General features: G+C 32.8%; 2 protein-coding genes across 2 annotated transcripts; both read left to right on the top strand.

The window, feature by feature from the left end:
* The first annotated feature begins 623 nt into the window (after nt 1–623).
* LOC110426251 (conserved oligomeric Golgi complex subunit 4) lies at nt 624–5,352 on the top strand. The gene is made up of 2 exons (XM_021441427.1): nt 624–2,383; nt 4,501–5,352. The coding sequence occupies exons 1-2, from the start codon at nt 761–763 to the stop codon at nt 5,128–5,130; spliced, it is 2,253 nt and encodes a 750-aa protein (XP_021297102.1). The 5' UTR covers nt 624–760; the 3' UTR covers nt 5,131–5,352.
* A 2,551-nt stretch (nt 5,353–7,903) lies between these two features.
* On the top strand, nt 7,904–13,530 carry LOC110426359 (DUF1666 family protein (DUF1666)). Its single transcript, XM_021441578.1, has 4 exons — nt 7,904–9,665; nt 11,196–11,600; nt 11,843–12,048; nt 12,830–13,530. The coding sequence occupies exons 1-4, from the start codon at nt 9,209–9,211 to the stop codon at nt 13,073–13,075; spliced, it is 1,314 nt and encodes a 437-aa protein (XP_021297253.1). The 5' UTR covers nt 7,904–9,208; the 3' UTR covers nt 13,076–13,530.
* The last annotated feature ends 12,460 nt before the right edge of the window (nt 13,531–25,990 follow it).

The raw sequence follows: 25,990 nt of genomic DNA on the forward strand, positions 1-25,990 counted from the left end.
CAAGAGATTTGCTCAATTAAATTAAGTGACCTACTTTGTTTCATCTTCTCTTCTGATTTCTTATCCCTAACTTAAATGTTGTTAAGTAGAGCTAAAAATTTAAAATAGTCTTTGTAAATTTTAGTACATAAATTTTGTAAGAAGTAAAAAACTATTTGATAATATTTTAATTTTTTTAATAAATAAAAGACAAAAAAATAAAGATTCAATTTTACTAAATAAAATTATAACTATTATTATGAAAGGTATCAATAAAATAATTTTATACTAAGTAAAAGTAATAAAATAAATTAAATAAATAGAAAAAAAATTCACCCCATCCTCCATAGCCAGCAATCTAAAGAAAGGAAAAAAAAAGAAAAAAATTAAACCAAATAAAAAGATGACTTTGAAAAAAAATGTAATTGTTCTTATAGCTTTTTGTGTTATCGAAAGGTAAAATGTGAGTATAGAAAAATCTAATTTAGTAATTTTTTGAAATTTTTTTTAATAAGTTAGGCCAAGTGAAAACTAAATATAAAACATAAAATTGTTATATTAAATATTAATAGAATAGAATGAGAGAATAAATAATATATAAAAATATTAAAACAAAATTATTTTCATTTTAATTTTGGCAGGAGGTGAGTGCTGCATAAGTCTGCCTCTCTTCGAGTTGCTCTCGCTCGCCGTGAAAAATCTTTAAAACCGCTAAAACCTTAAATCTGAATCTGAATCTGAATCTCTGTTTGCTTGCAATTATTCTTTTTTAAAGAAGGAAATGCCGTCGACCCCGAACGGCTCCGTCCCCAAAACCCCGGAATCAACGGAGCAGCACGATGACACCTTCACATCGTCCATCAAATTCGGGACTCCCGAGGCGCTCGACCATGTCCGCTCCCTTACCGACGTCGGAGCCATGACGCGTCTCCTCCACGAGTGCATCGCTTACCAACGGGCCCTCGATGTCGACCTCGACACCCTCCTCTCCCAACGCTCTGACCTCGACAAGAACCTCAACAACCTCCAAAGATCCGCCGACGTTCTCGACATTGTCAAGGCCGAATCCGACCACATGCTCTCCAACATAACCTCCTCCTGCGACCTCGCCGACCAAGTCAGCAGCAAGGTCCGCGAGCTCGACCTCGCTCAGTCACGCGTCAACTCCACGCTCCTCCGCATTGACGCCATTGTAGAGAGAGGAAATTGCATCGACGGCGTGAAAAGCGCTCTCGACGCTGAAGATTACGAGTCAGCCACCGAGTGTGTGAGGACATTTTTGGAGATTGATAATAAGTTTAAGGATTCCGGATCGGACCAAAGGGAACAGTTGTTAGCGTCAAAGAAGCAACTGGAAGGGATCGTAAAGAAAAAATTAATGGCAGCAGTGGATCAGAGGGATCATCCTACAATTGTCAGATTTATAAAGCTTTATTCGCCGTTGGGGCTTGAGGAAGAAGGGTTGCAAGTTTATGTTGGGTATTTGAAGAAAGTGATTGGGATGAGATCTAGGTCAGAGTATGAGCATTTGGTTGAGTTGATGGAACAAGGTCATGGACAGAATCAGAATAATCAGGTCAATTTTGTTGGGTGTTTGACTAATTTGTTTAAAGATATCGTGTTGGCTGTTGAGGAAAATGATGAGATTTTAAGGAGTCTCTGTGGAGAAGATGGAGTGGTGTATGCTATTTTTGAGTTACAAGAGGAATGTGATTCAAGGGGTTCTTTGATCTTGAAAAAATATATGGAATATAGAAAATTGGCTAAGTTGTCGTCTGAGATCAATGCCCAGAATAATAATTTGTTAGCTGTTGGAGCACCGGAAGGACCCAATCCCAGAGAGATTGAGTTGTATTTAGAAGAAATATTGTCGTTGATGCAACTTGGTGAAGATTACACAGAATATATGGTTTCGAAGATCAAGGGGATGACTACTGTGGAGCCGGATTTAGTCCCACGGGCCACAAAAGCTTTTCGGACTGGAAGCTTTAGCAAAGTTGCTCAAGATGTTACTGGGTTTTATGTGATTTTAGAGGGATTCTTTATGGTGGAAAATGTGAGGAAAGCGATACGGATAGATGAGCATGTACCTGATAGCCTTACTACTTCAATGGTGGATGATGTGTTTTATGTTTTGCAAAGCTGTTTGCGAAGGGCAATTTCTACTTCAAGTATTAGCTCTGTGGTTGCAGTACTGAGTGGTGCTAGTAGTTTGCTGAATAATGAATACTATGAAGCTTTGCAACAGAAAATAAGAGAACCGAATCTTGGGGCAAGGTTGTTCTTGGGTGGTGTTGCTGTTCAAAAGACTGGGACCGAGATAGCTACAGCCCTGAATAATATAGATCTGAGCAGTGAGTATGTTCTGAAACTAAAACATGAAATTGAAGAGCAGTGTGCTGAGGTCAGTGGTTTAGTTGCTTTTCGTTGATGTTTTTTGCTCATGCATCAAAATGCTTATATTTTTATTACCTGCTGCATGGTAGGGAATTTCCTAGATTGTTGTTTACTTTTTTTTTTAAAAGTAAATAGCTTATTTCTTTCCAGTTTTAGGAGTTGTGCAACATTGATGGTTCTCCATAATGCATAGAAGCATTACAGTTTAAGAAGGCTAAGATTAAGAGACTAGGTTCTTAGAGACTCAGACAGGCAGAAAAAAGAGGAAAAGAACTGTTAAAATAAAATTCATGGAGGATCATTATTATTCCTCCCTTAATGAATTAAGATTTACATCACTTAGCAGCAAATAGAGGGATTTTGTTGTGTTTGTAGGAACTGATGTTTTGAGAAAATGAACGGAATGCGTAGGGAGTTTGCTATGTTAAGTGCTAGGCTGACATCTGGGGATATGCAGGAGCTGGGCCTAGAGCCCCAGCCCTTGCGGGAAGTTCTCCGCCGAAGTGGGGTGGGTGAACCATCAGAACCAAGCCCTAGGTTAGACCATTCATACACTCTTTATAGAATGATCTTGGAGCAAAACTACCTCAGCCATCCTAACAAAATTATGGATTCCTAAGTCTCTGGAATCAGTGGAAGATGACAGATTTCTGCATAAACAAGCTGGTAGCCTGGTACAGTTTATTGCCATTTGTGGTCTATATTGCTGATCCTCCTCCCATGAAGTTCTCAGTTGCATATAGGAATTCAATTAGAGATTGTTACACCTCACAGGCTTTTGAGGCATCGTACCTGCCATTGAGTGGTGTGAAATATAGAAGGTTTCTAAACGCTATTGCAGAAAACTAATTAAGATTTAAATTCTATTACTCAACTCTGTAACACAGATTTTTGAAATATCTCAGTCAACTACAGAGTGCAATTCTCAAGTTTGGTAGGCTGAAGAAATTCTCAATATCTCAATCATCAAAGTTACTATCTATAGTTTTAACCACGCTATTAAATAACAGGAGCATCACCTATTTCACAGAAGTGGCAGCTTCTGCATCTGTTTTTACTCATTATCTCTCTATGAAATTGAATTACATTCTTAGTAACTATTTGGCTTGGCTTTATTTCAGCTTATCCACCTCTTAAAAGCAGAAATGAGACCAAACAGGATTTTGAGAAGCTCTTACAAAAAATAAGTAGTTGGTTTTTAAAGAACAAAATTAAAAAAAAAAAAACCTAAAAGAAAAGTTCTAGAGAGGAGCTTTCTCTTCTCTTTTTTTAAAAGCATGCCAACTTTTCAGAAAATACCCCTCTCTCTCAATTGATTTCTCACTCCATCCTTCCTTTTGCAAATCACGTTTCTCCAATGCAAATAGGCTGTGAGTGGCATGAACGGCTGCAATAAAACAGTTTAGCAGTCCCTCATGACATTAGTGGTCTTCGACCGTTGCTTTCACATGTCGCGGGTTTCCCCTTTTCCCCTCTTTTAGTTTCTAGAGAAAATTTTCTTAGAAGACAACCTAATACCCTCAAAGAAACAACCTCAGATCTATAATTATTGAACAAGTTACCATAAACAATTATCTAACTGATTGATCATTCCTATTTGATAGTCCTGCAGTCCTTATGTTTAATTTGGGAATAGAGGTATTCAGATTGGTCTTATTTCTAGCTTAGGTAGAAGTTGTATTCATTTTATTGTACTAAAAGTAATCACTATAACATGATAAGGATTATCCAGTTACTGTAATACTTTCTCATGATTAATTCAGGGTTTCTCATAAAAGAATTTGCCTCTCTTTTCCCGTAAGTATTTCATTCTTTTAGTAACAACTGCACTCTGCTAAAAGTCATTGTCCTTTGTTCCTTTTTTGAAAAAAAAAATATTATTTTCTTTTTACGATGCCTGCTTTCTTTCTGTCATTTTCTGTTTAAAACCTAAAGCGTCTTTTAATAATTTGCTTGGCTTTCTTGGCCGCTCCTGCCATAGTAGTGTGTAAATTTCTGTAGTAGTTTTTGCTGCTACTAGTACACTCAACTTGGCTTCTCCTGGTGCTGCGTATGTGTTGTAATCTGTTCTCTGTACATATCCTGTTACCCAAGTGTTAAATATGCAGTGTTCATTCTCCTCAGGTGTTTCCTGCACCAGCTGTGAGGGAAAAGGTGAAATCTTGTTTGTCTGAGTTGGCTGACTTGAGCAACACTTTCAAGCAAGCCCTGAATGCTGGTATGGAACAACTTGTGGCAACTGTAACACCTCGAATCCGTTCTGTATTAGACAATGCAGCAACCATCAGCTATGAACTATCAGAGTCTGAATATGCTGATAATGAGGTGAATGATCCATGGGTACAGAGGCTTCTTCATGCTGTTGAAATCAACGTGGCTTGGATCCAATCCCTAATGACTGCTAACAACTATGATTCATTTGTTCATTTGGTGATCGACTTCATTGTGAAGAGGCTGGAAGTGATTATGATGCAGAAAAAGTTTAGTCAGCTTGGAGGCCTTCAGCTTGACAGGGATACAAGAGCTTTGGTGAGCCATTTCTCTGGGATGACGCAGCGGACTGTGAGAGACAAATTTGCTCGTCTTACTCAAATGGCAACCATCCTCAACTTGGAAAAGGTTTCGGAGATCCTGGATTTCTGGGGTGAGAACTCTGGACCTATGACCTGGAGATTGACCCCTGCCGAGGTTAGGAGAGTTTTGAGTCTAAGGGTTGATTTTAAACCTGAAGCAATTGCTGCTTTGAAGTTGTAATCCATATCTGTGTAGCCTACCATTTCCCTTAAATAGTGTTTTGTATCCTTGGCCTTTTGTGATTGATAAAAGTGAAACTTAAAAAGTATATATCACCTTAACAGAAGTTGCCGATATGGTGTACCAATCGTTCTTTGTCATGTAATTTTTTTATTGTTTTAACACAATTGAAAGAGCTGTTTTATTATTATATATATTTGAATTAGCAAGAGTTGATTTGCACCTTCCCAATCTTGAAACTACAGGTATGGCGTTTGTTGGAATTCTAGTTTTTATTTTTAAATTTATAGAAAATATATATTTTTATTATTAATTTTTATTTCATATTTTATAATTATAAATAAAGTTTAGCAATTTTAATGTTGTGATTTACATAAATAAAATAAAATTTTGATCCTTTTTTATCTATGTTTATGTGTGGTTGATTCAATCTTTTTTTATATTTAATCAATTTTGATTGATTTTTTCAATTTAAATATGATATATCGAATCGATCATCAGATCATTTAATTGCTCACCTCTGCTAATAAGATCACCTTTTTTTCCAAATAACTTTTAGTTGAACAATATTATATATAATACTAATAAAAACAAAAAGAATAAATTTAAAATAATATTTATCCAGCTAATGTATTGTGCACATGTTGCAACTTGTCCTTTGACAACAAAGAATATTTAATCCTTTCTTTTCAATAAACTTGATGATCTGATAAAAAAACAGGATGAATCTACAATGAGCTATGATAGTGCACAATGTATTTAGTCTAAAAGCTTGGTGAAGAGAAGGCTTAAATGTATAGGCTCAAAGGGTTTTGCATGGAGAATTTGTACATGTGAAGGTGGAGGATGGGCACAAAAAATCCCCTTCATCCTTCGAATTACTAGTTTATGAGTTGTTTCTTTAATTCAAAATATACAAGTGGAATGATCTTTGATAAAGGGTTAATTTGTTGTGTTATGAATCTATTTTTCTAATCCAAAAAATAAAAAAATATTTTATTTTATTTTTTATTTATGTGAGATTCTGATATCTCTCATGAGAATTTCACATTATTGAATATTTGAGTCTGTTTTGATATTACTTATATTTTCAATTTAAAAGATATATGTGTTAGTTAAAAGAAGGTCCTTATTTATTAATACAAAACTTATTCTATCTCTTATTGATGTGAAATTCATAATAGTAGCATATTTATCCTAGTAAAATCCACACTATATCATGAAAATCTAGGACACAATTTGTCCATATGGTCATTTATCACATAAACGCATAATTTGCATAATATCGTAGCAAGGTTAGGCTTTTCAAAAACAAAAAAAGGCATATTGTGGTTAGGACCACCATAATAATGGTATGCCATATAAATAGGATATCATATAGCTTGTATGATAATAGGGCTATTTTTAATAATGTTTTTTTTAAGACTATTTTAATAATGTTGGTATCAAAGTTTGCAATGCCATGACATAAAACATGCCATATAACTTAGGAAATATCTATACTATGCCATGTAGTTTAGGAAATGTCTACACCATATCATATAATTCAAGAAACATGTATGCTATGTCATATAGTTCTAGTAATGATTTCATTATGTCATATATATATTTAGTTATATCATCAAATATGCTGTGAAATTCTAAGTACATTTTTGCTTTCTGGTCTGCCATGCAACTCTAAGAATATTTTTATAATTTTGTATGCCATGTCCAATTTGTATATTTGGATTTTTTTTTCAAATTATTTTTATTAGTATAGCTAACTATTTAATGTTTTATAACATATTTCATTTTATTATTTTTGCATCATTCTAATGGTCAATAAGTCATCCAAGATTGTCGGCTCAGATATCATATTAGATGCATGCATGATAATATGAGATACCATTTATTCATAATTGCATGACATATTATTTAAATGCGAGATGTACTATTTGATTTTGATTTCGAATTGAGTCAATCCAAAGTGAAACAGTAAAAACTCTATTATTTTAGATAAGGTTAGAATCTTTAATTCTTTTTTTTTTTACTTGGTATTTAAATCTTTGATCTAAGTTTTCTAGTAACAATGTACTTGTAACCTTAAAACTTATATAACCGATACTCAATTTCGATATAAAAATTGAGTGACAACTCCACATTTTGTCTTAAATGGCAAAAACATTTGAGTTTGATTAAAATTTGGACTCATAGAAATTAGAGGTGATACTTGTGCCATTAACATCCTCAAAACGGTGAAATCCATTTTGTTCTAATAATTTCCTTGTTGAAATTTCTACTTGAATGGTCAATTATTAAATTTAAATGAACTAAAATGAACAAATTATATATGATAAATAAGGCTGTCAACGGGCTAACGGACTAGTTTTAAAATTTCCTACCTGAATCTTAGTGTCCGACCCGTTTAAATTTCCACACAAATATGAGCCTGGCTTGGCACGTGACCGCAGACGAGGGTCGTCGATGGGTCAGGTTAGGCCATACCCCCCTGACTCCACGGGCTGTGCAGGGGTAGGCGTAGCGCGTCGAGCTGGCACGTTAAACGAACACAAAATCTTTTAATCAAGTACGAGTTATTGAATTTAAAAATAATAAAAATTAAAGGGAACAGAGAAGGAAGAAAAGATTTTCAAAAAAAAAGAAATGGAAGGGCAAAATGGGGAAAAAGTGAAAAAAACAGAAGCGCACAAATCAAAAACCCCATATTTGGCGGGGTTTGGTTTGGTTTTGTTTGCAGAGACGGAGGAAGTAAGTGCTTTGCCTTCTCACTTCTGACAATATTCTCTGTACGATGCTTACTGTTTCCATTGGTTCTCGTGCTATCTCTCTCTTTCTTTCTTTTTTTTCTATTAATTTTTCAATAAGCCCAAATCTTTTGTTTTTCTTAAAAAGGGCAAAATAACATTAATTTTTATAATTAATTAATTAATATTTGAATGCTTGACATTTATTAGACCTTTCATTATTCCCAACAAAGTCACTCTTCTGTCCTCAGCAGTCAAGAAGGGTGTTTCTTTTTTTCATTTCTTTCAACCAGGCAGGGTTTCCCCTTACATTGCACTGAAGAAACCTTTGGTTGAATCATTCACATTCTTGAAAAATTGTCTAACTGTTAACAGATTTCTTTTGGGTCTTGCTTATTTTAATGGAAAATGAGCTTTTGGGTAGTTTAAAAAGTTAAAAACGCTAGTTGATTTGGTTGCTTTTTTAAGCATCTTTTGTTTTGGTAGACCTTGTGGGGTTTTTCCCATTTCGACACTTTCTTCTACAAGTGTAATGTCGGTTATAGAAATCTGCTTTCTTTTTTTTTAAGTAGTGAAATGCTGAAATAAAAAAAAACTTGTGAGGCAGTGTTTGCCTTTTTCGGAGGGGTTTTGATCACTGTACATGTTCTTGCTGAGGTTTTAGTAAAAGAGCCATCTTAGAAGAGTCTTGGGTTTGTTGCCTGGTAATCTGTTTTGGCATGCTTAAATGGTAAGGGGATCACAAATCCTTGGGAGTTTTTAAGGGTTTAGTCCAAGTTTTGAAGTGAATGGTTCTGGAAAGAAATGTACTTTCAATGGCCTCACTGTTAAGGATTTTGTTCACTTTCTGCTGCAGTGCTGCTTTAGTAGGTTTTGAGGGAGAAATGATCCTACTTTTTCCTGTTTAGAGCTTCTGGTTATGTGTCCATTGCATTGAAAGCACCTCTCCGGTTGAAAACTTGGGCTGCTCCAGTCAGATTTTTTTTTTCTTGTGTAAGGTTAGATCTTCCGGATGTCTTGTGCATCATATGCTTGCTTCAAATAGGTTCAAAGGGCCTGGATTTTAACAGTCGCCATCGAAGGAGATTTTGGGCTCAATTTACTGGTTCTGCTCTTGGCATTTTGCTTGGAGATCTGCCATTTGTCTAGCCAAAAATTTTGAGACAAAAGAAGGTACATTTGCTGGAATAAGAATATTGTTCACTAGTTGAAAGTTACTTTCTGAAGATCTTGGTTTGATTGTGGGATCTACAAGTCTAATTTAATATATCAAAGAATCTAATTTCTAAAGTGAGGAAAGAAAAGCTTATTTGGCAGCAGAAAAAGTGTAGCAGATGGATTTCTTGAAAGTTAAGAAGTTTAGGAAAGCCCACAAGCCAGACCCTGAAAAGGATTTGGAGGATAAGCCTGTGCCGCATCCAGAAGAACTGAAGAATGAGAATGTTGCTACTGAGGGTGCTGCTGCTGGTGACAATGACTTAAATAAATCATCTGAAGCTGACGCTGCAGCTGAAGTTGAGGATGATGATGACGAATTTATAACAAATGAGGTGAAAAGGAGATTGAAAGAACTAAGAAGAAACAGTTTTATGGTGTTGATTCCTGAAGAAGAAGAGGAGTCGTTCCCTGAGGACGAGGAAGAGGAGGCTGGTGAGACTAGCTCTAGTGAGTGGAGGGATGTGGAAGCAGAAGGTAGACAATGGTGGGGTGGTTTTGATGCTGTTTATGAAAAGTACGGTGAGCGTATGCTTTTCTTTGATCGGATGATTGCACAGCAGCTCAAGGAAGCTGGTAAATGTTTTCATCATCTCTCTTGCATTGTCAAATTTTGCACCGTGAGGAAGCTGTTGCTTTGCGAGCTTTTAGTGCTTTTGGATTCAACGGGGGAATCCTGTTAGCTGCATTTTAAGGAGACATATCGTTGCCTGATTGGGTTCTGAAATTTTTAGTTAGAAGTGTCTTTCTTTTGCACTTCCCTTGCACGATTAGCAATTTAGGGAGTCTTAGTGGGAAATGGGGCTGTGACTCAGGGTTTATATATCTCATCTGTTTGTGATTTGAGTCTCCTTCAAGTTACTTGAGAAAAAAAAAATCCAAATATTGAACCGAATGAACTTTTGAGGTATGCAATTAGATTGAGTGTTAGTCAATGCTACGTGATTGGACTCAGAATCAGGCTTCTTGACCTGATTGGTGAGTTGTTGATTTCTATTTCCTTTGATCAAAAAGAGTTTTCCTGGAACTCAATGCGTATGCTTTTTGATGCTTCACTCAAGTGTTGTGAGTAGGGATAGGTGCAAGATTTTAGTTGGGAGTCTTTTTTCTGTCCTTACAGAGGTTTCCACTGTTCTCCCTCTTTTCTCCTTTCCTACAGGCTTTAAGTTTATTGATGATAGTAAAATGTGAGATGTTGTTCTGTTCAAGTAATCATACAGCACCGGTTGATGCATTAAATGATGAATACCATTTGCTGGCCGTATTTTTTATTTTTCCCTCCTAGACCTTCATGTTTCACCTCTTGCTGTCAAGCACCCATCCTAGGGCTCCTAGTTTGATGTTTTCCGCAGTTTTGATGCTTGTTCAACATGGTCTTGGTTGAACTTGATGGGAACCAAATAATTTAGTTAAAACACTTAAGAAGAGGGTGTATCATTTTGTGTTTATAATGGAAAGATTACTCTTTTAACGTCTCCACTTTATAAATCTAAGGACATTATCTCCCTTAACTAGTTTGTGCTGTATACTTTCAAGTTTTAAGTGCAGTAATTTAATGTTGGAAAGAATTTGGTTTGACAGGGTAAATCTTCTCTGTTCTTATCTAGGGAAGCTTATTCCAAATATGCAGAACTAGAAGGTGATTTGTTCTGCCCATGGCTATAATATAATTCCATATTAAGGAAGAGTGGGCTACTGCTTTGGAATATAATATTTCCACTCTTAAGAAGTGCCATCTCTTTGAAAGGAGAGAATCCTTTTTTTGCGTTTTGCCATAAATGGGCAAGTTATCAGTGTATGATGGCAGAAAGGAGCAAATGACTGTTTCAGACATAAGAGGAGAACTTGGAAATTCAGGCTAGCCCACTGCTGAACAAATCTGCCTTAACAGCTTTCTTGGTGTCCCAATTTTGCTCTTAGGTGCTAAAGGACTAAGTACTATCTGTAGGATCGTTGGGGCTTAAACATTATTTCTTTTTGTTGTTGGTGGGTGGGTAGAGGTATTGTTGTTTGAAACATTGTCACCTTTCCTTTAGTGTTGGCTTTGTAGTCTCCTTGTTACAATTTAATCTTAATTTTTAAGGCAAATAATCAATTGTCTTACAGGCTTCACAAATCATTCAACTCCATCACCTAAATCTGCATCTAAGAAGCTTGCATCCCCCCTGCGATGCCTTTCCTTGAAGAAGATTGAAGAACCTGATGAAGAAACTGAGCACCTGCAGCAGCGAATGAATAACCCATATCAGGATCTTGAAACAGCATATGTAGCTCAAATTTGCTTAACTTGGGAGGCACTTCATTGCCAATACACTCAACTCTGCCAGATAGTTTTACGCCAACCGGAGAATCCCACCTGTTACAACCAGAGTGCCCAGCACCTCCAACAGTTCCAGGTCTTATTGCAAAGGTTCATTGAAAATGAACCTTTTCAGGAAGGTCTCAGAGCTGAAATTTATGCCCGTGCTAGGAATATTTTGCCTAAGCTGCTTCAAATTCCAAACATACAAGGTATATCATAGAGGATTGATGGAGGGAAAATAAGGAAACTTGGATATTCTTTACTAATTTTTTTTTTTTTGTGGCTTAATAATGGTTTTATTTTTCAGTTAACGCACTGAAACTAGGCTCAGTTCAAGTTCTGTGAATAAATCTTCTTTATTTTTTCTGTTTAACTGAACAATGAAGTACTTACTGGGATTGGTTCTATTTGCTTTTACTTTAAAGGTCATATCTTCCATGAATCTTTTCAGGTTCAGATCATAAGGAAAAGGTGGAAGAGGAATCAAATTATTTGGTCCATGCCCCTGATATCATCAGGATTATTGAGAGCTCAATCCTGACATTCCAGCTGTTTGTAAAAATGGACAAGAAAAAACATAGTAGCGTTCTTAACTTGTTTGGAAACCAGAACCCAATGGCTACTCCTCTTCAACAAGTTCAATCTTTATTAATGAAGGTAACCTTATGCTATACTAACCATTTCAACTTTATAGGTTACAACTTGATTATATGGCATTATCTTTGATATGCATGATTGCCCACATTACGGCACTTTTCACTAGTTCTGTTGATTATTTTGCTCTATAAGAGTTGCAAATGGATTCCTGCCCCTTGATTATTAATAGCTCATTTGCTTGGCTTGCTTTGATAATCTAATGAGTATACAGAAAATGCTATTTTATTTGAAATCATAAAGCTATTTGAACATTTTAGTATGTTGTTGGATTGGCTGGTTATTGCCTATTAGCTGCATTACTTGAGGTGATGAAAACCTATAAAAAAAAAGTTAACCAATTATGCTAGACTACTAGAATGTCTTAATTTTCTACCTTCTGTTTCCAATAAGAAAGGACTAAACTTTCAATTACATTTAAGCTTTATTTTAAACCAATAATATTTGGATTCCAAGTTGGCACAATAATCATGTCTTGTTTGATACAAACATCACTCTTACCAATTGTCACCTGCTATATTACTGTTGAACTCTTGGAGGCTAATCTTAGATCACACTTGCTACTCTTTGAAGATGTTCATGTTTTTTTGTTATGTATTGACTTAAAGATAGCGATCTCTTTTTTGTTAAGTATTGACTTAAAGATGGTGATCTCATATCTCCCACTATTTACTAGATAGGATGGCCTGCTGTGTACTGTTCAAAAAACTGTCCATATGGATCTGCTCATTGTGACTTCTGATGATTGGTTGATGTTCTACAATGTTTTCATTTCTATCTGCAGAAAGGGATGAAGCTAAAGGAATTGCGTAAAAAAAGAAGAGGGTGGAAGAAGAAATCGTGGCCACAAACACGTGAGGATGTTCCTTTGTTGTTTGCCCTCATCGACATCAAAATTGTATCCAGGGTTCTTAGAATGGCAAGGATGAGTAAAGAGCAGTTGTTTTGGTGTGAAGAAAAGATGAAAAAACTAGATTTATGTGATGGGAAATTGCAAAGAGATCCATTGCCCATCCTTTTCCCTTGTTGATAGCTGTAGGGAATGGTTAACAAGGCTGGTTTAATGGACAGTTAGCTGCAGAAAGACCCCTCTATTTTTCATTAAAACTTCAGTGTTGCTACTAATTTTCATCTGGGATGATAAAAACATGCTTTCTATAATTATTGATTGACTGATATGATAGCAGATGGTTTGGATTAGGTTGATGGCCTTGATTGCCATTTTCCAGTTTGTTGATTAAATTACTTGAAGCTGATTCATCTGCTCAATGACATACAGATTCAATCAGTGTGTTTATCATCCTAACAAAATTTTCTTAGTTAGAACTAGGAAAAGAGAATGGAAAGTTGAGGGCTTTCTACAGTATTTTCCCTAGTAGCAGTAGTCCATTGAACCAGAATTGTGGCTAGCTTGTTGTATTTAGGATATGTTGGATGTAGTGGAAATTATCTGAGAAGTAATGTCTAAATATTTTATTTTCTGGGGGCCTTCTTTGGTTTAACATACTGTTTATTTCTTTCAATCATCCCAAGGTTAGTTTTTGATTTATATCTTGCAATTCGAATTTGTGTTTTTGTATCTTAATCTTGATATTAAGAGTTTATATGGGTAACTGGACTTTGCAATTTGTGTTTTGATTTTGAGGAGCAAACATAAGATATTAAAAGTTATGTGGATAAATAAGATATTAAAAATTATACGGATAATTATGAACACAACATGATTAATTTAATTATGTTAATGGTAAGTTTAATAAACATGCATGGTTTATATGACATGATTTATTTACATGATTAACACAATTAAAACGATTCAATTAAAATATATATTTTTAAAATATAGTTTTATTTTTTAAATTTATAATAAAAAATTATAAATATTATAAAAATATTAATATTTATAATATCATTGTTGCTGATTTGTGTCCATCCTAGTCAAAAGACCAGCAAAAGCCATGCTTCATTTGGTCAAAGCTGTTGATGGGTCAAAATCATCACCAACCCAAAAAAGGACAAGAGGATTGTTAAGTTACTATTTTTAGTATCTTTCTTGCCCTCAATTAGATCGAGTAGACAATAGTGTAAAATTTATTTAGTTATAATTTTGGTTTCAAAGATTTAATTCATTTCAATATCATCTTAAATAATTATCAAATTGAATTTTAATCAATTATGTATTAAATACATAAAATTATATATAATTCAATTAAGATATATGAGATTTTATTGATAATAAACTTTTCTTTCTCAATAAACTTACCTCTATTAATTTGAAAAATATGTCCTTTTTTTTTCATTTCAATTTTTTTTTGTTTTAATCAATTTCTTTACCAGTAAACCCTTTTTTTTTTCAAATTAATGATAATAAACTTTTTGTAACTAAACATAATTGAACACTATGTCTTAAACTTAATATATAATTGAATTAAAGATAAGTGTAAATTATTTAAAATGGAATTGAATTAGAAAATAAATTAATCAAAATTTAAAACAAATTAAATATCACAAATAACTAAATTTCATAAGTTTGTAATTAAAAAATCTTGGATAAAAGGAAAAAAAGAAATAAAAAAGGAAATAATTAACAAATGATATATTTGTTTTGTCATTTAAAATTAACTTAGTAATTAAGTGTATTTTCTATCAAATATGGAGAGGGTTTGCATTTTTTTTCTTATTATAAAAACCCTAATTGATTTACCATAAAGTAATCAAAATAAACAAGAATTATGACAATAATAATTTAAAGTGTAAAATTTTGGCCCAAAGCCAGCGCATGCTCCCGAATATCCGGGGTTTATGCTTGGGTTTGTGTTGGGCACTCCCCGTCTCCCGTGCATGTCCCAACTTTTGTGCTTTTCAATGGTACAACACTGAAAGGGATTCCTCCTTTAAAGTCAAATGCTACGATGCTAATGTTAATTAGGATTATGTTTATTGGCCAAAAATAATTATGATTATGTTTGGTTATTATTTGTATTATTTACTTTTTACTTTAATAGAAAAAATAAAAAATAACTATAAAAGCAAATAAATATTTTCAAAAAATTAAAAAATTAAAAAAATATATAATTTTTAATCTTTATAAATTGAAAATAAATTAAGGCATAATACTCAAATAAGTTCCTAAACTATTTAAGAAAATTTAAATAAATCTTTATACTTTTATTTTAAGTCAAATAAATTTTTATAATTAATAATTGACTTAATCAAAATACCATTTGACATTTTATGCTGCGCGATGCTAATGTGATATATTAACATAATATAATTGGTAATGATGTGATATATTGATATATTATAATTGATGCTGATATGATAAGCTAATTTAACATGATAACATGTCTATGTAGCATTTTTTACCCTCCACGTCAATGTTACGTCAGTATCATATGGATATAAAATGAAAAGTTATTTTTTAACTAATGGTAATTATTTAATAATAAAAGTATAAGGATTAGATTAAATGTAATAAAAAATAAAGATTTATTTAAATTTTTTTAATAATTTTGAGGTTTTTTTAAACAGTATGTCATAAATTAATTATTTAATGTGGAATTTTTCAAGCATAAATAATGAGTAAAATGCATCCGAGCATTTGGCTCATTAGTTGGTGCATTATCCCAGTGTCTAAAGAATAAGGTTCGAATCTCCCTTCTCTTAATTACAAAAAAAAAGAATGAGTAGAATGCACATGTCATGGGTCATGCTTTAAAGTTTGGGTGAATTATAATATATTTTTATCCTTAAATTTACATTTAGTTTTAAAAATCACCACATTTTTATGGGTCAGTGCTTTGCATGATTAACTTTTATTTTATCAAAGATAATTTATATAAAAAACATACATATTGTATAGCACAAACAATATATATATATATATGTATATATACAAATAGCTTTTCAAATTCAAACGTTTCTCTAAAATAAAACCAGTTTACTTATACCATTTCATTAGAATAAAAATTAAAAATTAAAAATAAACATAATTTCCAAAAAAATAGTAAAAAGAAATTAACCTAAAATCACAATCATATGGAAGAAAAAATAAGAAGATAAAAGCATAATACCTAAAAGAGCCGTTCAACGAGTTAAAAAAATTCAAATAAATGTTTATTCTTTTATTATCTTCTATCAAGTTTTTATACTTTCACTTTGAATCAAACAAGCCTTTATAACAATTGGTGATTAATTGTTATTAGCCAAAATGTTACTTGTGATTTTATGTTACATTATGCTAATGCATCATGTTGACATTTCCTAGTAGATGATAATGTAGTATGTTAATGTGACATGATGTAAAACCTCATTCTTAGATAAAGGTTAGAATCGTAACCCGAGTTGGTAAGCTAGTGATTTAATGTTTCTAGACGTGTTTATAAAAGCACTTTAACTTTAGGAATCAATATTTTATTGAACACAAAAATTCATTTTGGAGTTGAAGTCTTTTTAGGGTCAAAAGGATTATTTTTGGACTTAAAATTGTATTTTGGAGTGTATCTATCGATATATGTTCTTCATGTATCGATAGATCAACCTAGAAACCCAAACATTTAAAATTTGATGAACATCTATCGATAGATAATCAAATCTATCAATAGATATGCCTAATATATAGATAGAAGATGTTTAAACTGAAAAAGGGTGTTTTGGTCTTTTCACCCCTCAATTAAAAATTTTAAACCCTCAAACTTTTCCTATAACAACAAAAAGTAGATTTTCTCTTAAAAACACAGCCACCTTATGCTCTCAACTCCCATTTTCATCAAATCAAAGGATTTTGAAGATTTAAAGTGATTTCCAAGCTTGGTTTTTCCATCCCAAATGATTTTGAAGGTAAATAATTGATTTTAACAGTTTAATCTTGAGTTTAGATTTCCATAAATTTTATAAAGTTGCTAAAATTTAAGAATTTTCACATCAAGAAAATATCATTATTAATGAAGCATTACTTATGCATTTTGTGCTTGTTGCGATCATGTAAAAGAATGATATGATCAAGCAATCATAAACATGATTACAAGAATAATATAGCTTTCTTCATTAATCATGAATACTGTTTGTTCCATGAAATGCAAGCATGATTTCAATTTCATAAGAATATATAAACATATACCCACTTGGAAACATGCAACCATTGAAGTTCAAGGAACATGTTATTATCGTAATTCATGAGTGACACCAATTGTTATAAAATACTAAAAGATAAATCACTTTACTCATGAATATGTCCAAATTGAACATTCAAACAACAACGAATACCGATTATCAAAATTGAGAAATAAGTATTCAATCTAAGCATATTAGACATTCATTTCTATTTCAAGCTATAGGCCATATTTCATTTAAGGCTCCAAGTCATTTAAGGATAGCTTATAGGATAAAGTTGGGCACACACAAAATCTTTAGATCATGTAAACATTTATGCTCATGGAAGACACAACCATTATTCAAGTATTCATTTAAAGAATATGTCAACTATGTCAATACTCAATATAATTCATGATCAAACTTCACTTGAGTTATGCAATTAAGTAACATAAGTAATTCTATTACTTAAGTCGAGTTCTAGACTTCAATCATTAAAGTCAAGCAAGATTAAATGTCATGTAAGCATTTAACTTGACCAAACTAATAGATGAACCACAAATATTTTCCATGAAGATCAAAGAATTCATCATAATCAATTTCATATGCATAATCAAGGAGCCAATCTTGAAACAATCATTTAAGCACAACCATAAACCATATTTCAAGAGTTGTTACTAGACCAAGCATTTGAACATTTCAATTTCTCAATAAATAATTACTTAATATGAGCACATGAACATTTCATTCTCAAGAAATAATATTATTTATGTAAGCACATGAGTAATAATAAGATCAATAAATTCAAGCATTTACTCATGCATTCTTTTACATCAAGAACAACTTACTATAGCATTATCAACACAAGGCACACTTGTTCATGTATCAAATCAATTTCAATTGAAAGGAAACACTAAGCACTTCAAAAGTATTCAAGGATTGCTCAAACAAGAAATTTTAATCATTTTAGTCATTTCAAAACTTTAATCATTTTAAAGTTAATAAAGCTAACCCATGTTTATGTTTACATTATGGTTGTTGAACATGTTATGGATTTATAGCCTTTCATGGCTTTATGCATATTATTGATTTATGTCTTCATGGCTCAAGGGCCTAATTGAGCACCAAGGTGCAAGTTAATGTTTAAAGAGATGATTTCTAAAATTTGTTTTCCAATGCTATGATATATATATGCAAGTGTTTTCACTTGTTATAAGGTAGCATTCCATAATGATGTGATGGCGCATCAAATAGCTTATATGATTAATGAAATGAATGTTTAATGCTTTGCATGGTTGTACAGTTTATAAATGTGAGAGGCTTGCTTAGGTCTAGTGAGCTATACCCATTAGGTCCTCAGACCAATCACAACCCATCAAAAATAAGTCGAATTGTATCAAGCTCTAGGTTCATAGAGTCCTTAGCTTTCATTACTTGTTAGTGGAATATTTTAAGTCGCATGTAGAAATCTTGTTTTTGTTTTATGTACTCAAGCATAAACCAAGGACAAAGACCCAAGTATAATTCTTAATTTTCTGCCTCGTTATGTTAAGTAATATGTCTTGTAATATGATGTGTTAATAAAAAAAAGTGTTACAATACATGATTGCATGTGCTAGGTGAGATACGCCACCTAGGACACAAGCCAGAGCTAACGGTGTGGTAGAACCAGATACCCTTGTAGAAATAATGGATAAACCATGTACACTTACTGTTAAAGACTATGGTAGATGCGATTGTTCCACAAGTTCGGCTAGGACTTATATCCCCATTAATGCATAAACAAAAAAAGAGTCTCCTGAGCTTGTAGCACCATTAGTTTGGGTAGTGATTTTATAGGATCTAGTTGTTGATCTATAAGGAGTCAATCAAACCATGGATTTTATCACTTAAGAGATTTTAGATCAGAGGCGACAGATTGAGAAAGAGTTTAGTATTTAGACCTCCCTTAAGTCACAAAGTCAAGATGACCAGTAGTAGTCTATGTTGACTAGGGCTGCATCAGAGGTTTAACGATTAGAGTTCATAAGGCTAAAACCTCATTCATTTTCTAGATATGATGCATTAGAGGATACCAAAAAGTATTTGGACAAGATAAAGAGGATGTGTAATGCATTTAGTTGCTTTAGCACGATGCCAGTGGAGTTGGTCGAATTTAGACTAAGGTAGCACATTAGTGATATGATCAATTATGTAGAGGAAAATGATGAACACTACTTCGAATACATAAAAAGAATTCAATATGGCTTTCTAGACCATTTTTTGCCACTCAACGTGCGAGAAGCTAAAGCCCATGAGTTTGACTTATTGGTATAGACAGTTGGCATAATAGTATTAGACTATAGTATCAGATTTACAGTGTTGTTACAATGCACTTCATATTTGGTGACCACTAAAGAAATGCGAACCTAGAAATTCATGAATGGATTAATGCGCTTACTGTTTGAGGCCATAGCACCTTAATAGTTCACTACATATTCTAGATTAATGAATTGTGCTCAAAGACTTGAGGTAAATGATGTGTAGGATTGAGTGGAACGACACAAGCCCAAGATTACTAAAATTAGAGGCCATCAAAGCTGTAGTGATTCTTTTACTTCAAACTGCGAAAGCCATCAAAGGACAACATAGACATTCCATCAAGGGAATGATATAGAGGGTGATGGATCTAGCCAAGACAATAAAGTTACTCTTCTTCTAGGATCATGTTGCTAGATGGACTAACCCTACTCCTTCACCATGCTTTACTTGTGATAAGAGGCATGTAGGATAATGCATGCCAGACTCCACATCATGCTATTCATGTGCACTACTAGGACACTTTGTGAAAGATTGTCCCAAGGGTTATTCATCCCAAGGAGATACTTAAGGGCGTGCACAACTAACACTGACACCTTCACCCATTACTGCACAACCCATCTATGAGGTTGGAAGAGCTAGAGGTCATAGCATTGGTAACACATCTTAGGGTAGAGCATCGGAATCTAGATCTCAAGGTATGGTAGGTAGAGGCTAAGTGAAGATGTATGTTCTAAAACCATAAGATGCTCAAACACCTAATGCAGTTGTCTCAAGTATATTATCTAATTGTTTTGTGGATTTTTATGTGTTGTATGATCTTGGTGCTACCCATTCTTTTGCATCTAGACTAGGCATAGGGTGCTCTAAGAGGGGGCAAGTTTTAGCAGTGACTACACCATTAAAAGAGGTGTTCATAGCAAAGTATGAGTATAAGGATTGTGTGGTTCAAATCTAAGGTAAGGACATATTGGCAAGTTTGCAATTACTTGATATGTTTGAGTTCGATGTGATATTGGGTATGGATTAGTTGTCGCTGTTGTTGGCTTTGCACACACGTAAGTGCACATATCGTACAAGTAACATAGTAGTAAGTAAAGTATGGTCTCCACTGGGAATTATGTCTAATTTCTTGCTAAATACTAAAATTGGGCACTTTAATCTTTTCTAAGTACATTTAATTTGAAGATTGATAAAAAATAAACTTAAAGTAACAATGCTAAACTAGGGAATTAATGCTAGAAATTGATAAAGAATTAAAAATTGATAAAGCTTAGGATTATGGAATTACTTTACCTTTCATTTGAATTAAAGCCTAGAGTCCAAATTTAACTACAAGTCTCTGTCGAGAGATTATAAACATACCTATCATAATTAATTTTTCATATGTCTATTTAAATTAATTAAGATTGGTTCACTAAGTTTTTGTTCTAAAGTTGACTGTATATGGTGTTTAGGTATACTTTTATCCTAAATACTAATCAAATCACCTAATCTCTAAGTAAAATGTACACATGCTATTCAAATCCATGGTCCATTCTAAACTCTATTTGTCAAGCTGCATTTAGAAACCCAAATCAATTTAATTGTTAATCAAGTAATTAGAGCCAATAAGCTTAGATTTGAAATAAACAACACAAGACCTATTAATAATAGGTAAAAGAGAATTAAAATATCCAACTTACATGAAGAGATCAATCATAATCCTGGAAAAAGATATTTATCTCATCATATTTACAGTAAAGTTCAATATTCTCTTAAATAAATCATTTCTACAGTGAAAGTTAGATAGAAAAATATAAAACTAGTGTGAGAAATGAGTTGCTGCAACTTTTGGAATCCAATCTTCCTTGATTTCTCTCTTTTCCCTTTTTTGTAGAAAGCTTTCTTTCTTCTCCCTAAAAAGTTCTCTGCCTCCAACCCACTTTTTTTGAACCAAAAAGCTTACTTTTATACCCCATATCATAGCCATTTCATAAAAAAATCAAAGGCTAAGATGTTTTTAAGCTCGTGTTGGCGCTATGAAACTAAACCTTTTATTTACCCTAGAGCTAAGGCTCGTTTGACACTACAATGCCAAAAGGTTGGTGCTGTGATGCCAAACTCTTTGTCTGGATGGTCATTGGGCATTATAGCACTTGCCTTGTGTGGGGAACATGTATCCTTGGCTCTTCAAGCTGTCTATGGCAGAATTGTCGCTATTTAATATCTTCTAACATGATTTTGACCATGTTCCATCATGAACTAGACAAAGTGATAAACATGAAAGTTGTACCCCTTCCTTTTAACTTTCCAATAGTTCAAAAATCACTTTGATTGGAGTTTCGTAGCTGTAGTTATGTTTGAAATATGATAGCATATTTGGTAAAGTCTACACTTGGCCAACTTGTACAATTCCTTGCCACTTGACTCCTTTTCTTTTGAGGACCTTCAAAACATAGGAACTAAATTAGCCATAGATAAAATAGGCATTTTTTCCATACAAATGAACTCAAATAACATTGCACTTGAGATTTTGGCTCATTGATTGGTGCATAATCCCCTTGTCTAAAAAATAGGGTTCAAATCCCCTCTCCACTGATTATAAAAAAAATGAACTAAAATAACTTGAAGTAAGCTAGCTCAATCATGTAAAAACAAAAATAACTTAATTATGTGTTAATTAAGTAAAAAAAAGGTAGAAAACTACTTAAATTTTTTCATAAACTTAAAGACTTAGCCATTTTGTTACTCAAAATATGGCAAGATAACTCTATATAATAGAGTTATTACTCACCCAATTATGCTAATGTGAATTGCCACTATAAGGTCGTAAGCTTTAACTATTTAGGAGAAACACCTTGAGCATTTAAGGGGATTGTAATACAATATCAAGTAGTACAATTTCAGCCCTGAAGGCTAAGAGGTTGATTAGTCATGAATGCCAAATATTTCTAGCATTAGTTAAGGACACTTAGATGGTAGTGGGTAAAGTGGTTGAGTTGCAAATTGTGGGAGAATTCACTGATATATTTTCTGAGGATTTACTTAGACTACCTTAGACAAAGAGATAAAGTTTTACATGGACTTAGTACAAGATACAAATTTAATATCTATTCCATCATTCTGAATGGAACTAGTAGAGCTTAGAAATGTTCAGGATCAGTTCAAGGATTTGTTAGGCAAGGGCTTTATTCGCCCTAGTATGTCACCATGGGGTGCATCGATGCTATTCATGAAGAAGAAAAATAGATCAATGAGGTTGTGCATAGATTATAGATAGTTGAACAAGGTGATGATGAAGAATAAATATACTTTACCATGCATTAATGACTTATTTGATCAGCTCCAAGAAGCATAATAGTTCTTTAAGATTGATATAAGATTAGCCTACTACCAGCTAAAGAGTAGGTAAGAGGATGTGCTTAAGATTGCCTTTTGCTCTAGGTATAGGCACTATGAGTTCTTGGTTATGTCATTTGGGCTTAAAAATGTCCTAGCCGTTTTTATGGATTTAATGAACCAAGTGTTCAACCGATACTTGGATAAATTTATGGCAGTTTTCATTGATGATATCTTTATGTATTTGAAAAGCAAAGAGGAACACGAGCAGTATTCAAGGATAGTGCTCCAAACTTTAAAGAAGCATAGATTATATGTCAAGTTCTCCAAATGCAAGTTTTGGATGGATAGTGTTAGCTTTTTGGGCCACATAGTGTCTAAGGATGGTGTGAAGATGGGCCTAAAAAAATTGAAGTAATGGACAAATGGCCAAGACCTACTTTGGTGACTAAGATATGGAGCTTTCTAGGATTGGTTAGATACTATAAGAGATTTGTTAAGGATTTCTCCAAGATTGTAGTTCCTAAGTCTAAGTTGACACAGAAAGGTGTGACGTTCATTTGGTTAGAGGCTTGTAAGAAGAGCTTTCAAAAGCTTAAGGCTTTGTTTACTATCACTTCAATCTTGAGCTTACATAGTGGTATAGGGGGTTATACAATATTGTGACGTATCATGAGTTGGACTTAGGTGTGTGTTAATGCCACATGGTTAGGTAATAGTGCACGCATTTAGATAGATCAAAATACATGAGCAAAATTACCCAACACATCATTTAGAGATGACGACAATAGTATTTGCCTTGAAGATTTGGAGACATTATCTTTATGGAGAAACTTGTGAGGTCTATATGGCTTATAAGAACTTGTAGTATATCTTCCAGTAAAAAGATCTCAACCTTAGGCAACATAGATGGATAAAGTTGCTTAAGAATTACAATTATACCTTATTGTACCATCTTAGCAAGGCTATTATCAAAGACATTGTTAGCCCATTTCCGAGTTGGGCCAATGCTTATCAACCAGATCAAGGAAGCCCAAGGGAAGGATGACCTTGTGGCTAAGATCCTAGAAGACATTTGAAAAGGTAAGGTACAAGACTTTGTCATGGGCACATATGGACTACTACGATATAAATCTAGGATGTATATGCTGCAAGCACATTCTAGAATGGATTTTTGTGTGTGTGTGTGAAATCTTTTACCAATATCATAACATCAAGATGAATTTATACAACACAAATTTCAAATTAGTATTAGAACTTCAAAGGTTTATTTTTCATCTCTTTTTCCACTAATGTAGACCAAAACAAAGCTAAAGATCAATAGGGCTTTATAAAATTTGTAACGTATAGCTAAGGTCAAGGTAAGATAAAGGATATTAATGTGATTCAAATCACCATAAGCACATAATTATTTTAAGACCTACATATAGAGTTTTATTTTCATTCTCCAAGTACACCTTGTTTTCCACATTTAAGCTTTTCTCTCTTTTTTTTCAACACATTTTTTTTTTACAATTTCACAATTTTACAACCCAAACTTATTTTCTTTGTATTGTATGTAGTGGGGTTATTTTTCATATTTTGAACTTTTTTTTTCACATCAACATCACCTTTCTTCCTTTTCAACATTTAGCTCAATCTATATTTTCTAAAACAATAAACATGCTTAAGAGTAAGGGTTGTAAAATTGAAAATTTTATTCTAAAGTTAGGCTCAATATTATGTAGTTAAATTAAGAAAAAGGAAATTTGGCTCAAAAGTGTACACTAGGAATAAAGATTTAACAAGGTTGGCTTTTTAGGTTCAAACAGTCCAAAAATGGCCTGAATCATGTCCCTAACTAAGTATTGCCTAGTATTTTACCTCGAGAGAAATTCAAGCAAATTATAAAATTCATGACATAATCTACAATTCACATCAATTTAAACCTCATCTAGATATTCACAATAATTTAAAGTAAAAGATATAGTGCTCAAAATTGTGAAAATCACATCCTAACAATGATACTTAATAAAAGACTTTAGCATGAATCTAAACAAAAACCTTATTCACTAAAAGCTAAGAATTCAAGACAACTAGTTATCATCATTGGATAGGAAAATTAGAAAAAAAAAATTAGCACAATTTTACTTTAGATTCCTAAAATTCGAGCTAGTAATAAATTAAATTACCAACTAATCTTAATTATTTAAAAATATTGATAAACATCAAATAAAATTAAATATAAAACTTTCACAGAATATTTACTACCAAAAAAAATAAAATCAGCCCTCAGACTTAAACTAAACATTGTTTGCAATGTTAGAAAAAATAAAAGAGAGGTAAGGAATACTCCTCTTGTGGTTAACTGCATATGAAGAAGCTATCATCTTCCTCCTTTTCCTTATCGTCATCTTCCTTATTATCACTTGTAAGAAGACTTTTTTTTTACTACAAAAACAAAATAAATAGAGATTAATGTAAAATAAATAAAATAAAATAATTGAAAAGAAAGATAAAGAAAAAAAAAGTCTGAAGTAAGATTAGGAATGTTTGGTATTAATATTAACAAGAAAAAATTAAAAATCAATTCCCGATAATGGCACCAAAAACTTGTTGTTCAATTTTCTACACACGCAAGTGTACGTGTCACAAAGATAATATAGTAATGAGTAGAGTGTCGTTCCCATAGAGAATTGAATTAATTCTTATTGTTAACTACTAAAATTGTAACACCTTTAATCTTATCCAAACAATTAAATTTAAAATTATTAAAATAAAATATTAAAACTAATAAACTAAAACTAAAATTAAATAGTCAATTTGTTTTATAAAACTTACTTAACTACCAAACCTAAGATTATGATATTTCTCAATATTTCATCTGATTATTGTCTCTCTTTCTTAACTTAATTTAATAGATTAAGTTTCTAACCTAACGTTTTAAATAATTTACAAACCTCTGTCGAGTTTCTCATTAAAAAACCTCTCTCAATTAATTTACTATATGTTTAAGCAAATTAGAGTGAAGAAAGATTCATTAAGTTCATGCTCTAACTTTGGCTACGTATGGTTTATAGGTGTATGTCTAACCTATATGCAAATCAAACCACCTAATCAACTAAGCACATTTGATCAGACATTATTTTATTCGAGGTCTATCTAAATCTCCTTTGTCAAGGTTTAATCTAGGTTTTCAATTCAATCTAATTGGTGATCAAGCAATCAGAAGCATTAAGAATAGAATAAAATAAACAAC

The sequence above is a fragment of the Theobroma umbraticum genome, unplaced genomic scaffold (assembly GCF_002168275.2).
Source record: "Theobroma umbraticum cultivar Fairchild unplaced genomic scaffold, ASM216827v3 scaffold_55.0, whole genome shotgun sequence".
Classification (NCBI taxonomy): domain Eukaryota; kingdom Viridiplantae; phylum Streptophyta; class Magnoliopsida; order Malvales; family Malvaceae; genus Theobroma; species Theobroma umbraticum.

Bases quoted from the DNA above. Each gene is read 5' to 3' on its own strand.
- LOC110426251 (XM_021441427.1), top strand. From the start codon at position 761: ATGCCGTCGACCCCGAACGGCTCCGTCCCCAAAACCCCGGAATCAACG. The intron at 2,384-4,500 runs GTCAGTGGTTTA...CATTCTCCTCAG, and splicing joins TTGAAGAGCAGTGTGCTGAG to GTGTTTCCTGCACCAGCTGT.
- LOC110426359 (XM_021441578.1), top strand. From the start codon at position 9,209: ATGGATTTCTTGAAAGTTAAGAAGTTTAGGAAAGCCCACAAGCCAGAC. The intron at 9,666-11,195 runs GTAAATGTTTTC...ATTGTCTTACAG, and splicing joins ACAGCAGCTCAAGGAAGCTG to GCTTCACAAATCATTCAACT. The intron at 11,601-11,842 runs GTATATCATAGA...GAATCTTTTCAG, and splicing joins TCAAATTCCAAACATACAAG to GTTCAGATCATAAGGAAAAG.